The following is an 18229-nucleotide window of genomic DNA, read 5'->3' on the forward strand; positions in this document are numbered from 1 at the left end:
GGAACACAAGCAGGGGGAGTGGGAGAGGGAGAAGCAGGCCTCCCGCTGAGCAGGGAGCCCAATGCGGGTCTCGATCCCAGGACCCTGGGATCATGACCTGAGCTGAAGACAGACATTTAACGACTGAGCCACCCAGGCGCCCCTCAATATGACTCTTTATTTTGGTTAACAGTTGGCTTATGTAGATGGCTGCTCCCATGTTGGGGGCATAGATATTTACAATTGTTAGATCTTCTTGTTGGATAGACCCTTTAAGAATGATATAGTGTCCTTCTGTGTCTCTTATTACAGACTTTAGTTTAAAATCTAATTTGTCTGATATAAGAATTGCTACCCCAGCTTTCTTTTGAGCTCCGCTGGCATGGAAGATGGATCTCCATCCCTTCACTTTCAGTCTGGATGTATCTTTAGGTTCAAAATGAGTCTCTTGTAGACAGCATATGGATGGGTCCTGTCTTTTTATCCAATCTGCAACCCTGTGCCATTTTATGGGAGCGTTTAGGCCATTCACGTTGAGAGTGATTATTGAAAGATATGAATTAACTGTCATCATGTTGCCTGTGAAGATGTTGTTTTTATAGATTGTCCCTGTAAATTTCTGTTGTAGATCACTCTTGCGGTCTTTCTCCTTTTATAGAACCCCCCTTAATATTTCTTGCAGGGCCGGCTTAGTGGTCACATATTCTTTCAACTTCTGCCAGTCGTGGAAGTCTGCATCTCTCCATCCATTCTAAATGAAAGCCTTGTGGGATAAAGTATTCTTGGCTGCATGTTCTTCTCATTTAGTACCCTGAATATGTCTTGCCAGGCCTTTCTGGCTTGCCAGGTCTCTGTGGATAGGTCTGACGTTATTCTGATGTTCCTCCCTCTGTACGTAAGGAATCTCTTCCCCCTAACTGCCCTTAGGATCGTTTCCTTGGTTCTAAGATTTGCAAGTTTTACTATTACATGCCGGGGTGTTGGCCTGTTTTCCTTGATCTTAGGAGGGATCCTCTCTGCCTCTAGGACTCGAATGTTTGTTTCATTCCCCAGATTAGGGAAGTTCTCAGCTACAATTTGCTCAAGTACATCTTCTAGTCCTCTCTCTCTCTCCACTCCCTCTGGGATTCCAATTATTCTGACATTGGAATGCTTCATGGTGTCACTTATTTCTCTGATTTTATTTTCATGGATTCTGAGTTGTTTTTCCCTGGCCTCCTCTTTTCCCTTTTTATCTATTATATTGTCTTCCAGGTCGCTTATTCGCTTTTCTGCCTCAGTTACCCTAGCTGTTGTTACCCTAGATTATCTAGATTGGATTGGATCTCACTGATAGCATTTTTAAGTTCTGCCAATTCACCTTTTATTTCTGCCCTTAGAGACTCTATGTTGCCATTAATTGATTTCTCCATTCTAGCCATTGTCTTCACAATTGCTAGCCTGAATTCCATCTCCGACATCTTGGTTATATCTGCATCCATTTGTAAATCTGCAGCATAAGTCATAATCTCTGAGTCTTTTCTATTTTGGGGGCTCCTCCTCCTAGTCATTCTGTTGATGGGTGTTTGAGGGAATGTATAGAGTCCAAATTATTGACCAGAACCCAAGCAAGATGCACCTGTTTTCTTGGACCTTAGTGTTGCTGGCCTCTTGTTTTCCCAGCCTGTCTTCTGCAGGAGGGGCCTTCCGCACTGTTACTCAGCCAACCATGTTTGGGCGGAGTTGCCCTGCGCCCCTGTGGCAGGGGATGGGCTCAGCCGGAATCAGTTTTGGGGGCTTTTGTTCTCTGGCGGCTTTCCCTGGCGGCTTTCCACGTCTCTTCCGCGAGTCAGAGCAGAAGAGACCATTTCCAACCCTCTGCCTCAGAGCAGAGAGACCACAGTCTGTTCTTCAGTGAGCTCTCCAGGCCACACTGTCTCCGTTTCTGTCTGTGCTGCTATAAACTGCAGCGGCCTGGGTTGTGTGCCCCTCCACAGAGCCCCCCGTCCTGCCTCCAGGTCGGAGCACGTCTCTGCCCTTTGTGCTTCTAAAACCGCCAGCCTCTCCCGGTTCACCCACACGACCCCGCCGCTCTGGGTTGCTGCCCCGGGGGCTGCAGTTCACAGGCACGACCCCGCTGCTCCGGGTTTCCATCCCGGTGGCTGCCCTAAAGTCCTTTCCCCGCCGCTACCGGTCTGCGAGTCTGTGCCCCGTCCTCAGCACGCGCTCACCGTCGGTGCAGGATCCCCATGGCCAGGCAGCCTCCCACTGCCATTTATCTTCCGATATCTGCCCGTGGAATCACGGCTCCCCGCTTTGTACCTCAAAACCAACCACCTGCAATATTCTGTTTGTAGAGATCCAGATCTTCTTACATCTCAGGCTGGTTTCGTGGGTGCTCAGAGTGGTCTGGTAGATACTCAGCTCAGTTCCGGGAACCAGTTGAAATAGGGTCCCCTACTCCTCCGCCATTTTTCCCCCCCTCCTTGTTCTCCAATATTGTATTGGCCACTCTGGCTCTTTTGCCTCCCCATACAAATTTTAGAATCACTTTGTCGATATCTACAAAATAACTTGTGGGGATTAAGTGATTGCACTGAATTTAATTTTAAATTTCACTTGTCTATTGCTGGTATATAGGAAACTTTTCTATATTAATCTTGTATCTTGCAACCTTACTATAATCATTAATTAGTTCCAGGAGAGGTGTTTTGTTTTTTTTTAATCAATTCTTTTGGATTTTCTTCATAGACAATATGTCATATGTAAACAAAGACAGTTTCATTTCTTCCTTTCCAATCTCTAAAACTTTTTCTTTTCTTGTCTTACTGCATTAGCTAGTACTTTCAGTATGCTTTTGAAAGAAGTGGTGAGAGGAGAACCCTTTATCTGATCTTAATGGGAAAGCTTTATGTTTCTCATTATTATTATTATTATTATTTTTTAAGATTTTATTTATTTGAGAGAGAGAATGAGAGAGAGAGAGCACATGAGGGGGGAGGGTCAGAGGGAGAAGCAGACTCCCTGCTGAGCAGGGAGCCCGATGCAGGACTCGATCCCGGGACTCCAGGACCATGACCTGAGCTGAAGGCAGTCGCTTAACCAACTGAGCCACCCAGGCGCCCTATGTTTCTCATTATTAACCATGATGTTACTTATAGGTTTTTTATAGGTTTTCTTTATAAGTTGAGGAAGTTCTCCTCTATTCTTGTTTCTGAGACTTTTTAAAATCATGAATGGGTATCGGATTTTGTTAAATGCTTTTTCTGCATCTATTGATATGATCATGAGATTTTTTTCTTTTTTTAGCCTCTTGATATGATGGATTACATCAATTGATTTCTAAATGTTGAACCAACCTTGCATGCCTGGGATAATCCCACTTGGTCATGGTGTAGAATTATTTTTATACATTGTTGGATTTATTTGATAATATTTTGTTGAAGTTTTTGCATTATATTCATGAGATATAGATGTCTGTAGTTTTCCTTTCTTGTAGTGTTTGCCTGGCTTTGGTATTACAGTAATGCTGCCTTCATAGAATGAGTTAGGAAGTATTTCCTCACCTTTTGTCCTCTGAAAGAGATTGTGGAGAATTGGTATAATTTCTCCCTTCAATGTTTGGTAAAATTCACCAGCAAACCCATCTGGGCCTAGTGCTATCTGTTTGGGAAGGTTATTAATTATTGATTTAATTTCTTTAATAGATATAAGCCTATTCAGGCTATTCTTTCTTGTGTGAGTTTTGGCAGCTTGCGTCTTCAAGGAAGATATCATTTTGATTATCCAATTTGGGGGCATAAAGTTATACATAATATTTCTTTATTATTCTTTTACTGTCCATGGGGTCTGTAGTGATGTCCTCTCTTTCATTTCTGATATTAATAACTAATATCTTTTTTTCTTAGAAATTCTTCATCTTTTCAAAGAATCAGCTTCTGATTTCCTTAATTTTCTCTGTTGACTTCCTATTTTCAAGTTGATTTCTGCTCTAATTCTTATGATTTCTTCTGCTTACTTTGGATTTAATTTGCTCTTCTTTTTCTAGTTTTCTAATGTAGAAATTAGATTGATTTTAGATCTTTCTTCTTTTCTAATATATACAATCAATGCTGTAAATTTCCCTCTAAGCACTGCTTTTATTACATTCCACAAATTGGTAAGTTGTATTTTCTTTTCTTTTTTTTTTTTTTTAAGATTTTATTTATTTGACAGAGAGATACAGCGAGAGAGGGAACATAAGCAGGGGGAGTAGCAGAGGGAGAAGCAGGCTTCCCACGGAGCAGGGAGCCCAATGCGGGACTCGATCCCAGGACCCTGGGATCATGACCTGAGCCGAAGGCAGACGCTTAACGACTGAGCCACCCAGGCGCCCCGGTAAGTTGTATTTTCATTTTCATTTAGTTCAAAATATTTCTTTAGCTTCTCCAGATTTCTTCTTTGACTCACGTTATTTAGAAGTGCGTTGTTTACTTATTTGGGGATCTTCCACTAATCCTTCTGTTATTGATTTCTAATTTAATTCCATTGTGTTCTGAGAGCAAATATTCTCTGATTGCTATTCTCTTAAATTTTAGGTGTGTTTTGTGTCCCAGAATGTAGTCTAACTACCTGTATTTACTTCTCCATTGTTCCAATGTTGGGAGCAGCAGTTTGCCCTGGGACCTCACCTCTCTTATGAATCCAAGAAGAGTTGTTGATTTTTAATTCTGTTCAGCTTTTTACCTGTTGTTAGAATGGAGGGGCATCTTTTAAGCTCCTTATAAGCAGAACCAGAAACCAGAAGTTGAGATAAACATTTTTATTCCTGGAACATTCTATAATACACAGCTTGTACTTTTAGAATCAGGGGGAACCATGGCTATGCTGAAATTCTAAGGTTATAAATTGTTCTCAAGGTCTGAAGAAGCTCTGGTATATTTTTTAACAATTTTATTGAAGAAAATTTTATTGAGATATAACTTACATATCATAAAATTGACCCACTTTAAGTACATAGTTAATGATTTCAAGTATATTTATTGAGTTATACAACCATCATCATAATACCATAATCCAGTAGTAGAGCATTTTCATTATCCCAATAAGATTTCTAATGCCCATTTATGGCTAATCTCCTTTTCTTCCCTCAGGCCCAGAAAACCACTAACCTACTTTTTCTATAGATTTGCCTTTATTGGACATTGCACATAAATGGAATCATATACTAGATGGTTTTTTATGTCTGCCTTCTCTTACTTAGCGTAATGTTTTTAGGTTCATCCACATTGCAGCTGTTGGGTATTTTGTTCCTTCTTATTGATGAGCAGTATTCCATTGTATGAATATACCAAATTTTGTTGTCCATTCACCAGTTGATAGACATAAGGGTTATTTCCCATTTGGGCTGTTATGGATAATGCTGCAGTGAACATTCATGTGCAAGTCTTTGTGTCGACATATGTTTTCATTTCTCTTGGGTATATACCAATATGTGGAATTGTTAAATCCTATGATAAATTTATATTTCACTTAAAAAAAATTGTCAAAGTGTTTTCCAAAGTAGCTGTACTATTTTACCTTCCCATTAGCAATGAATGAAGGTTCTAGTTTCTCTACATCCTCTCCAACATTTGTTATTGTCAGTCTTTATGGATATAGCCATTCTCATGGGTGTGAAGTGGTATCTCACTGGTTTTAATTTACATTTCCCTAATGACTAATCATGTTGAGTTCTCTGGTATATTTTGATTAAAAAAATAAGAGAAAAAATTTTAATTTGATTAAAAATAAAGATCAGGGCGTCTGGGTGGCACAGTTGGTTAAGCATCTGACTCTTGGTTTTGGTTCAGGTCGTGATCTCAGGGTCATGCCCCACATCAGGCTCCATGCTCAGCACAGAGTCTGCTTGAGATTCTCCCTCTGCTCCTCCCACTTGCGTTCTCTCTCTCTCTAAAAAGTAAATAAATAAACCTCTTTAAATAAATAAATAAATACTATTGATTTAAAGGAAGAAATGGGGCCTTGCTTAGCATAATATGATGGGGTCTGTTCATTAGGAATGCGTCAAGGGAGAAGAACAGTTTTTGCCAAATGCTCATTGTTATTTGTGCAATTTTATGCTGATGAACTTTTAAAAACAAGATTTCTTAAGCTAAAGTCAACTACAGAGTCCAACAATTACTTAGTTAAATTCAAGAAAAGCTCACTTTTTCACAGCTAAAGTAAAAGCAGGTGGATAAGAAGTTTATCCTGCACAAATAGTTCTGATTACTCCATTGGCTGTGAATCCTTAGCCTTTCAAAACTCTAAAAGATTTTTATAAATCCCACAGGCCTGCCAGAGGCTTTAACTAGTTTTATGTCACCCTTCCTTTCAAGAATTATATGAGATAATCAGTAATTAGTAAATGATATGATTCTATAATATTAAAGTTTTACGGAAAGTATTTTTGAGGCATTTGGTGGATTATGGGAAAAAATAGTCATTAGAATTTGTGCTAGGCCGTGTGTGAGGGATTTACACATATATGTCCATCTTTTACCCAAACTTGGTCATTCTTCTGAGCTAGAAATGTCTATTATTTTCTTTAGTCTGTCTATGGAGAGGAGCACCAGCAAGCCCACATATGTTGGCGTGTGGTTAGCTAGTGTTTTTTTTCTTTGTGTGTTCACAGTTGACAAAATGGAGCCCACAGTGCAACTTGACAGTGGTAGTTTTAACCAGCCTTTTAATTGAGGACATTTAATATTACCCTGAGTGTGTATCCACCTCCCTGCTTCCCTTTCCCAGTCCTAGGACTGTAACCAAATTGAGCAATTTTGTTGATGAAACTAACAATGTTAGTAATATCCAACAAATTCCACCTTTACATATTAGGTCCTTAAATACTGTGTCGATACTAATGGAACGCTCCAGGTATTTGGTTTCTAACAGCACGTTGTCAAGAAAGCAAGTGTAGGATTGTGAGCATCACTATTTTCAGGATCAGAGATGCTCAAGTTTGGAAGTGTTCTTTTAGGTCTTCTAATCATTGAGTCCACCTACTGTGTGTCTGTCACAATATAACTCTCAGCCATATTTCTGATTGAGTTTCCTTTTCCTAGACTGAGATAAGATGATCTCCTACCTACCCATCTCTGAATTTCTTGAAACTCTGAGTTTCTTGAAATGAAGACTCCTGAACACAAAACAATGTTGGAAGGTGAAGACAAACTTTTTAACTTTTTCTGAGAACTATGGTCTTAAATTGTATGTACACAAAAGAGGAGTATTTAGATCAAAGATGAACAACACTTAACCTAGAGTCCATGGACACCATAGAGGGATCCAAGATATATGCACTGTTGGCTGGCAGAACTGTCTTTATGGATGTTTTTCTGAAGATAGGGCCCAGAGCTTTCATGAGATTTTTCAAAGTGCCTCAAAAATATGAAGTGTCTTGAAGAGAGAGTTGCTAACCATTGGGATAGATGACAGAGCAGGTCTTTTCCTGACAGATTTTTAAGAATAAGGCATGCCATGGTTTGTTTGTTTATTAGGTAAAAATTATTCTATCAATATTAAGTTTCTTGACTGTGATAATAGTATGATGGTTATGTAAGAGAACATTCTTACTCTTAGGTAAGTGCTGAAGTATTTAAGGATATACTGTTATGATATCTGTAATGTACTCCCAAAAGTTCAGCAAAGAAGTGTATATAAGTATCAGTATAAAGAGACAGAGATAAAGCTACATGTTAACAAATGTGGCAAAACCTTAACAACTGATGCATCTGGGAAAGAGTAAGTGAATATTGATTGTGCTATCCCTTCAACTTCTTTAGAGATAAAAAAAAATGAAGGTGTAAATAAAAGGATAAGGCATTCTTTATCTACCTTACTTTCATAATTATAGGTAAAGAAAGAGTGCTATGATCGTATTTTTTAGATGGCTAAAACCAGGCAGAAAAAGATTTGGAAAACCAGCGAGTATCATCCCAAATTACATTTGAGCCATAACCACACGCAGACAACATGGTTCGTTCACACTAAAATCACTGTGGTGCCCGCTGTAGTGCTGACTTTTACGTTCACAGGCAAAATCTATTGCAGCCACCTCCTAGCTGATGTTATGCTTGAACAGTAAAGTGCACAGGGAACAGATGGCATCTTGTGACCTTCTTAATAACAGCCTTGGCTGCCAATGTTCCTTTGTGTCCAGTCTCTGCAGGGAATTTGGAAACTGTTGCCTTACACTTGAATATGTTCTGGCAAACTCGTTTAACCATTTATTAGACTGGTTCCTAATTTAACACAGTCAGAGAGAGCACAACAAGATTCCCAACTCCTGAAAGGGACATTGGTATTTCCAGGGCCCATTCCTGGGATTCTTTGGGGGTGAGCTGGCCATCACTCAGCATAGCTGTCATGTTTAATGTGGTGAGGCCGTCAATCCCAGGCAAACTGCTTCTCAGGCTATCTAGATTTATTGGTGGCCCATGTGAGATTTTTTTTTCTTTCTATAGTTTAAAAGAAATGCACTTCCCCCATCAAGGCATGCAAATGAGCCGGGAAACAGACTAACTCCCAGTATCACAAGGTCCTTCTGCTGTGACAGCTCACACCAGGAGGGAACGTGGGAACCCTGAGGTGAGTGAGGCTTGTTCTAAGTCACCCTGCTCCCTCCGTTGCACACCCTGGGCAGCCAGTGGCTGTCGAGCTCCAGGCTCCGCAGTGAGAGGAGGAGGGAGGAGGATGAGGGCACGAGGTGATTAGGTGAGGGAGCGGTCTGCCAGCCTGGCCCTCCTTGAGTCCTCGACTATCCCACACGGGCAGCTTTCCTCTGGCAACAGTGGAAGGCAAACAAGGAGGGCCCTAAGAAAAGACAATGAAGACATTCGCACCAAAGCCCAAGGAGTCTCCTTCCCCCAACAGAATGAATCTGGAAGGGCTGTACCAGGAGAAAAATGGTACAATCAGTCCCTGTCAGGCAACAGGTGTGGGGGGTGGGTGGGGAAAGGGCAGAAAGGCCACTGCCGGTGCATATGGTAGGTCTGAAAAGCATGGGATCTCAGGGTAGAAGCAGCTCAGCTGACAGGCACGGGACTGTGTGGGAGAGAGACAAGAACCAGGTTTCTGTCTGTTTGCGAGGGCCGGGGAGGCTTCATTCCAGGGTTTCTCCGGGTGGCTGAGGGGGAGGTGAGACTCCTTCCTGTTGGCCCCACTTATGCACTTCCAAGGATGCCTTGGAGCAGGGAGGTTCTCCCTGAGGCCTCTACCTGGGAGAAGCTGGCCTGGCTGTGAAGGAGCCTTGACTGGGGAGCAGTGAGTCTCTCCTGGGAAAGCAGGGGGCAGCTTGCCGGATTTGGCTGCTGTTTACCCTTCTCTCATTCCATCCCAGGGCCAGCCTACCGCCCCTTTCTCAGGTAGACTAGAAAACCTGTGAAAAAAGCCTCTTCTGTTGGGACATGCCCTAACCCATCTGCTTCCACCTTCATTCTGGGGCCCCAGCCTCCAGGACCAATAAGCTTTGGAAATGACCCCAAAACCGGAACAGGGGCATATATCCTTGGGACATTATGGAAACAAGATTAGCAAAGACTGGAAGCCACAAGATACCAACATTACCAAGAAATGGAAGGTAATTCCCCTGCTTTAGGCCCTACAGGTACAACTTACTCTTCTCTCTCCTCTCTCCGTCTCATCCCCAGTCACGCTTGCCATATCTTGTTTATACTACTGCATGTGTATTGTCAGATTTGGGGTTTGCCTCGCTGTATCTCCTTCAGCCCACTGCAGATCTGGGGTGGGGGATGGAGGAGTGTATATAACTAAAATCATGTATACATGCAACAGTGCCAGATGCTATTTATTTACTCCATGTTTAAAGTCTTACCATTTTAGGTGCTACAACACAGGATTCTAAAGACTGCCATTGGAAACAAGTTTTTGAAATGTTGCTTCTGTAAAAGCTACATTCTAATTTTTAAAAGCACTCTGTAAACTCCCTTTTGGAAGACAAATGGCAAATAAGAAGCTCCCTGTATAAGAGATATGTTGGGGGGGAAGGAAGTCTACAATGGAAGGCCATAAAAACTACTGTCCAACACACAACATCGGGCATCTGGTTTATGTTGAGCCCTGTCCCAGGTGCTGGAGATACAGAAGCAAACAGGACAGACAAGTCTCTGCTCTCATGAAGCTTATGTTCTAGAAAAGGAAAGAGAAAATAAACAAGTGAACTAATACGATAGTACATAAAAAGCAAGCAAGGCGCCAAGATAAAAATTAAGAGGGAAAGAGTGTGAAGAACTTACTTTAAATATGGTGGGCTGGGAAGGCCCCTCCGAAGACATGATGTTTAAATTCACACCTGAAGAACACAGCTCAGCAGAGCTGGGATAATTGCATTCCAACAAAGAGAACATATGTGCAAAGGCCCTGAGGTAGGAAATGGCTTAGCATTTTCAAGTTACTAAAAGAAGGCAATGTGGGCGCCTGGGTGGCTCAGTCGGTTAAGTGACTGCCTTCGGCTCAGGTCATGATCCTGGAGTCCCGGGATCGAGTCCCGCATTGGGCTCCCTGCTCAGCAGGGAGCCTGCTTCTCCCTCTGACCCTCTCCCTTCTCGTGCTGTTTCTCTCTCTCTCTCTCTCTCTCAAATAAACAAATAAAATTTAAAAAAAAAAAAAAGAAGGCAATGTAACTGGAATAGCACGTGAGCGAAAGGGAGGAGCCATGCAATGAAACCAGAAAGATAGGCAGGGTCCCATTCGTGCAAGACTTTATACAGGTTTTGGTAAGGAATTAGAATTTTATCACAAGTGTGATAGGAAACAGAGAAGTGATATCATCCTGTTTATGCTTTAAGCTCTCCATGTGTGAAGACATGACTTATAGGGTAGTCTGGTGAGTTCTTACTGCTTTTAGAAGTCTTCCAAGGTTTGGGGAAGGCTTCACAGAATAAAAGTGAGAGTAAAAGAATAGGTAAAACAAGAAGGATGTTAAACATGGACACAAATACTCTTGAACTAACATGACAAACTGTCTTCATGGTGCCCTCTTAAAATATTCATGTTCTCCTAAACACTGTCACCCTTATAAGAGGCTATACACCATACAAACAGTTCCCGTTCCAGAGAGCTGCTTCAGGGACTTGGAATTTGTTATAGGTGGTCAGGGAATATCCCAAGGAGATCTCACACATGTTGTCACATCTGGGCTTTGATGTGGTCATACTATATAAAACCTCTTCCCTAGTGTATATTATGTCTCCTGGACTGGCAAGAATCAAAGAGGCCAGTGTACCCTTTTGCAAGGGTACCTTGGGCACATCCTAGAGGGGTATGGGGCTAGGACACAGGTGTGGTGCTAAGAACAAGAGAAGGGAAAGAGAGAGCTGAGGAGTGCTGTCCTATAGTCCGCATTCCACCATGGAATAAATTGTTTCCGCCAGAGAGAAGCTTTAGTTTAAAAAAAGATTTGCTAGTGTCTGCCTTAGAGTGTAAATGGAGAGAAAGTGGAATTGTTTAACAATTTCTGTTGGTTGTACTGCAGTTTTATAATGCTTGATCTTTATAAGTCCACACAGATATAGATGATCAGTTTATAACAAAGAAGCCAAGAGGGAAAAGGACAGTCTCTTCAATAAACGGTGTTGGGAAAACTGGCAACCACACACAACAGAATAAAACTAGCCCACTCTCTTATACTATACACAAAAATTACCTCAAAATGGATTAAAGACTTGGATGTAAAACCTGAAGCCATAAAACTCCTAGGTGAAAACATAGGTGGTAAACTCCTTGACGTTGGTCCTAGTGATACTTCTTGGATCTGCTTCCAAAGGCAAGAGAAGCAAAAGCAAAAATAAACAAATGGGACCACATCAAATTAAAAAGCTTCTGCACAGTGAAGGAAACCATCAACAAAACAAAAATGCAGCCTACTGAATGGGAGAAGATATTTGCAAATGATATATCCAATAAGCGATTAATATCCAAAATATATAAAGAACTCATGCAACTTAACAACAACAACAACAACAACAACAAAAACCCCCAAACAACCCAATTAAATAATGGGCAGAAGATCTGAATAGACATTTTCCAAAGAAGACATACGGATAACCAATATGTACAGGAAAAGATGCTCAACATCACTAATCAGGGAAATGCAGATCAAAACCACAATGAGATATCACCTCACACCTGTTAGAATGGTCATCATCAAAAAAGACAAGAATAACAAGTGTTGGCAAGGATGTAGAGAAAAAGGAACACTTGTGCACTGTTAGTGGGAATGTAAACTGGTGCAGCCACTATGGAGACCAATATGGATATTCTTCAAAAAATTAAAAATAGAACTACCATATGATCCAGCTATTCCACTTCTGGGTATTTATCTGAAGAACAATGAAAACACAAATTTGAAAAGGTATATGCACACCTATGTCTACTGCAGCATTATTTATAATAGCCAAGATATGGAAACAACCTGAGTATCCATTGATGGATTATCCATTGAATGGAAAAAGAAGATGTGGTATTTATACAGTGGATACCACTCAGCCATAACAGGCAGTGAAATCTTGCCATTTGTGACAATATGGATGTAAGTGAAATAAGTCAGATGGAGAAAAACAAATACAATATGATTTCACTTCTGTGTGGAATCTAAACGACAAAACAGACAAAGCAAAACAAAAACAAACTCATAGATACAGAGAATAGATTGGTGATTACCATAGGGAAAGGGAAATGGGGGTGGGCAAAATGAGTAAAGGGGCCCAATTGTATGGTGATGGGAGATAACGAGGCATATGGCAGTGATCACGTTGTAGTACATACAAATATCAAATTATAATGTTGTATACCTGAAACTTATATACTAATTATATGCCAATTTTACTTCAATAAGAAAAAAAGATTTTAACTTTCAGTAGCTATCGCTTTGTTCTTCTTTGAACTTGAGAGATGAGCACATGATAGACCATAGGAGGGAAAGCCATAACCAAATCAAACACCTGGAAAGAAAACTAATAGTAATGCAAAAGGAAAACCACCTTAGTGTAGGTAGAACAAATAAGACTGAATGAACTCTTTGAGAGCTTGTTTGGAGGTTCTAGCAGGGAAGCGCAGCTACTCGTATACCCTTGACCGAAGAACGGTCCTCCTCTATCGGGGAAGGTCGTCCTCTTCGACCGAGCGCGCAGCTTCGGGAGGGACGCACATGGAGCCGTGAGGGAGGAAGGGGACACCCGCCTAGCCAGCCAGATCAGCCAAATCAACCCTGGCGATCAATGGGGTGACAGATGTCGCAGCCAGATCGCCCTCACATCCTGAATGAACTCTTTGAAAGGCAGTTGTGAAAAAGAATTTGAGAATACATTGCCTATGATGATCATAAATCACACTTAAGAACAGCCCATCTGATTTGTATATCTACGAAGGGATATATATCTACAAAGAGACAATCAACAGACCCATGTTCACTTGACTTCATGTTTTAACTCCTGTTAGCGGCTTCTAGCACAATTATACTTGATAATCCAAAAATTAAGCATGGAAATTGAAAAGAAGCACTAGAAGAAGTTATAACAAGAAGAAGTTATTACTTGGCCAGATTAAGTAATTCTACCTTGATGTATTGTCACCTCTTAAGGAAGAGAGGAGTCATCAGTTAAGTTAAAATGACCATGGGAGGAGAGTGAAAAAGGCAACATGGGCCAAGTCCCTTAAGAAGTCATCATCATGGGGGCGCCTGGGTGGCTCAGACGGTTAAGCGGCGGCCTTCAGCTCAGGTCATGATCCTGGAGTCCCGGGATCGAGTCCCACATCGGGCTCCCTGCTCGGCGTGGGACTGCTCATCTACCAGCACTCACGGGCCACCGGTGATTAGCATGGTTAATCAGCATTCTGAGGGGCACAGATAGCAGCATAAATGCAATAGGCCTGGACTCTGTGCCACTCAGATCAGATGCACTGTCACCTTAACTTACTGTGAAGGACGTGATCGGGCTGTTTAATTCCCCATGCCCTAGCTCAGACTTGTCTCCCAGCTATGCAGTGTGTTTTAATTTTCTGTCCATTACTGCAAAAGGGAAAAAGAAAGTCTTTCCTGATTTCAGCAATAGCACAAATGGTCAGCTGCTCTGTCCTCTTGCCTCAACAAACCATAGAAGAGCACAGAAAACCCACCTCAAATGCACTATTCCGATAAAGCCAGATTTTATTAGGAAAGCCAGCAGAAAAGTGACTGCCCCAGGCAGCAATGAAAAACTTTTATCTCCATTATTTAGGAAAACCCATAAGGCTGCACGATACTTCATTTTACCGTCCACCCTCCCCACCCAACACATGCATGCACGTTAAAGCTTTAAATACAACAGCAAAACAAATGACCACAATATTTTATAAAGTACTAAAAAGTCCTAATTTGAGATTTCAATCATGAGTCTTATTAAACCTTCGAAGATGGAACCCTGAGAGGTGGAAGTTATATGGAAAAAATCTATTGTGTTTCTTCCTCAAAATCAGCATGTGTGGCGGATGACCAGTTGTCCCCTTCCCTAGTGTGCCGTTTTGTCACCATGAAGTGGCTGCCCAGCCCGGGAACCCACTTCTGAACGCTCTGGAATCTAGGTGGAGCCTTGTGGCTGCTTGTGCCCTTGGAATGTGGGCATGACAGCCGCGGGTCGTTTCCAGGCTCAAGTGGTAGGAAAGCAGGTGTGCCTTCCCCACCCTTTATCCCGATGCAAGCAAAGGGCTCTGGCGCCCCAGGGATGGTGGAACGCCAAGCTAAAGGACATCTGTGTCCCTGAATCATCATGTGGAATGTCTGCCTGCAAAACACCCACCTTGGCCTTTATATAAAGGAAAAAAATGAACTTCTATTGTGTTAAGCAACTAGAATTTAAGATTCGTATTCTAGCAGCTAGTGTTATTCTAGTTTAATCAAAACAGGGTGGAGGTGGCTGTAGGTCAGTAAATACAGTTTACTAGTTGGTGGTTTATAGCTTTGGTTTCTCTTGTTCCTTTTTTGATGTACCCAGTAAAGTTCAGATGACATTACCTAAAAGCTCCAAACTCTGGGACTTGACTAATATGGAGGAGGACGTTTTGGCCCTGGAATAATTCATTTTTAAGAGTGACAGATCCAGAGGGCAACACACTCGTTTTCTTGCTAAAGACACCTTGCCTTTACTAGGCATAATGGAAACGGATGGACCACAGTCAAGAACCTACACGTTACAAAGACAGCAACCCTGGCAAAAAGGCTGTGCCCACAACTGACTGTTGCACTTACCCTTCGCATCTGTAGTCTCTCGGGAGCCAGCCCTGCAGACTGTGGGATTGAAGGCAGAATTTGGTGATGATATCCTGAAGCAAGCAGAAGAAACAAGTTATGAGTTCATGGGTCTATAAGCCACAGCCTGTGGACTTAGAGGGATTTTCAGTCATCTTCTCATTTGACTTCATAAACTTGTGCTTCTTCTCCTCTCCTCTTTTCACGCTCCCAACCATAGCCCCGAACTCCCATTAAATCAACCCGACTTGGACTTTCTCATCGTCCTTAGTGATTTGTTTGTTCCGTTTTGTCATAAAAGGGTAAAATGTTCAGCTTTTATACATGAAAATCTCAAACACTGAGTTCATAATTGTTTTAACAGGATTTGTGAGTCTTTCTCTAGGGAGCTGTTTTCAGAATAAGTGAAGTGCTATGAACGGAACAGGAAATATCACAGCAAGTGTGTTGATTTCCCAGGAAAGTGTAGGACTGAATAGCAGAGGAGTAATTCGGGAACTTACAGATGCTGTGTCTATTCTTCGAAACACATCTCTATCTCGGTTTCCCCGAATCCAGATACGATACTCTTTTAAGGCAAGCAGGGTCTTGGTGGGAAGCACAGTTATTTTGTATGGAATGGACAGTCCTCAATTTCTAGTGTGCAGCACATTGTTTTTGGCCTCTGATTAGGGGGACAAGAGGGTCTCCAAGCTCCAGGGACCTGGAACTGTGTGTGTGAAGTAGGGAAAGAGTGGAATTGATGTCAGTCTAGGGAGTCCCAAAATGCTCCTAGACATGCATTCAGCCAACAAACTAACCCTAATCATTCCTGAGAGAAGGGCTGCTAATCTACTGTGCTTCTTTCTTCTCCCAACCTACAACAGCAGATGAGTCAACAGAGGGTATTAATTTTAAAATGCAGATTTCTGAGCCTGATCCCAGTAATTAATTTTCAATAGGTTTAGGGCAGGTGGTCCGATACAGGTAAGCAGTGGACCAGTTTACTGACTTCTATGGAAATCTTCTTTGCTTCTCTTTATATTTTTTATCACCTAAGCAGACACACCCAAACACTATGATGTGGGCTATTTAAGTATATGGAATTATACAATATGTATTGCAGCTGGCTCACATTATGTTTGTGACATTACTGCGTGTAACCATAGTTTGTTCATATTCATTGACATTGTATGAATATACCACTGTCTATCCATTCTGTTGTATAGTACTAATTCTACCTTTTGGCCTTTTAGCTTTTTTACTCTTATGAAAAATGCTTCTATAAACACACTTGCATGTACATGTCTCTTGGTGCACATGTGAAAGGCATTTCAGCTGTGTATACACTTAGAAGTAGAATTGCTAAGTTTTAGGGTACCCGTAGCATCAACTTTAGATGATAAGACAAACTGGTTTTCTTTTCTTTCTTTTTTTTAAGTAGGCTCCACATCCAGTGTGGAGCCCAGTGTGGGGCTTGAACTCACAACCTGGAGATCAAGGCCTGGGCTGAGATCAAGAGTTGGAGAGTTGGACGCTTAACTGACTGAGCCACCCCAGTACCCCAAGACCAAACTGGTTTTCTAAAGAGTTATATCAGTGTCCGTTCCCATCAGCTGTATATGAGAGATCTCCTTGTTCTACATCCTCACCAACACTTAACACTGATGGTCTTTTTAATTTTAACCTTTCTGGAGGGTTATTTACATGAGTAAGCTTGTTGTGGTTTTAATTTGTGTTTCCTGATTATTTATGCAGTTAAGTACCTTTTGATACATTTATTCATCACTTGGATATCTTGGTTTGTGAATTTTGTTTTTTAAAATCTCTTTCCCATTTTTCTAATGGGTTGTCTTTTTCCTACTAGTTTGTAGGACCTCTTTATACCATATCGTATTTACGAGCCCTCTGTCAGTCACTGAGTTAAAAATATCTTCATCCTCCTGTGTCTCACCTTTTCGTGCCTTTAATGGTGTATTTTTTACCAGAACTTCTTAATTTTAAGGTAGTTCAATTTATCTAACTTCTTCTTTGTGCTTAGTGCTTTCTGTGTTCTGTTGAAGAAACCTTTGTCAACCTCAAGATCATCAAGAAATTCTCTGTCATCTAATGGTTTTATTGTTTTGCCTTTCACACTTAGATCATTAATTCATCTGGACTTAATCTACCTAGAATTGAAAACATGGATTTTCTCTCCTGCTCTGGCACCTTTTTCATAAGTAGGTGTCCATATATGCACAGGTCTGTTTCTGGGCCCCTTATTCTGTTCCATCGGTCTATTTGTCTATCCTTATGTCATAATACCATCTTGCTTTAATTACTGAGGCTCTATAGTAAGTTTTGTTATCTGTAGCAATCCTTCTAACCTTGTTTTCTCTTGAGAGTGTCCTATTTCCCGGCCTTGGATCGTTTGACCAAGTGCCACAAAAACACCTGTTGGAATTGCATTGAATCTATAGGTCAATTTGTGGAGAACTAACATTTTTACAACTTTCAATCTTCCAATCCAAGAACGTGGTTTACCTCTCCATTTACTTAGATCATCTTTATTTTCTCTCAGTAATGTTCTATAGTTTTTGGTGTGGAGATCTTGCACATCTTCGATTACATTTATTCCTAGAAATTTGACATACTTTAGCAATATAAGTGACACTTATTTATTTATTTATTTTTTAAAAGATTTTATTTATTTGACAGAGAGAGCACAAGCAGAGGGAGAGAAAGAGGGAGAAGCAGGCTCCCTGCTGAGTAAGGAGCCCGATGTGGGACTCGATCCCAGGACCCTGGGATCATGACCCGGGCCAAAGGCAGCCGCTTAACCGACTGAGCCACCCAGGCGTCCCTTAAGTGGCATTTTTTAAAAAAATTCATTTTAAAACTTACTTTTAGGCACTAATTTTCTTTTCTATTTCCTGTTTTAATTTAAACAGTTACGAAAATTCTGTATTGTTATCCTTTCCTTTGTCATAAAATTCATTTGTACATTCCTTCAGTTTAAAAACATTTCTCCTCTCTGTTCCACCTGTA

General features: G+C 41.2%; 1 protein-coding gene across 1 annotated transcript in view; it reads right to left on the bottom strand.

Annotated features, from left to right (window-relative positions):
• Positions 1-12574: 12574 nt before the first annotated feature.
• Positions 12575-18229, bottom strand: part of C2H4orf51 (chromosome 2 C4orf51 homolog) — a 10205-nt gene continuing 4550 nt past the window's right edge. Inside the window, exons 2-3 of the mRNA XM_044913080.1 lie at positions 15224-15297; positions 12575-12591 (exon numbers count right to left, since the gene is read on the bottom strand). Of these exons, the coding sequence (XP_044769015.1) occupies positions 12575-12591; positions 15224-15297 (91 nt within the window). The remainder of the gene's footprint in view (positions 12592-15223; positions 15298-18229) is intronic.

Source organism: Neomonachus schauinslandi, chromosome 2 (genome assembly GCF_002201575.2).
Source record: "Neomonachus schauinslandi chromosome 2, ASM220157v2, whole genome shotgun sequence".
Taxonomy (NCBI): Eukaryota; Metazoa; Chordata; class Mammalia; order Carnivora; family Phocidae; genus Neomonachus; species Neomonachus schauinslandi.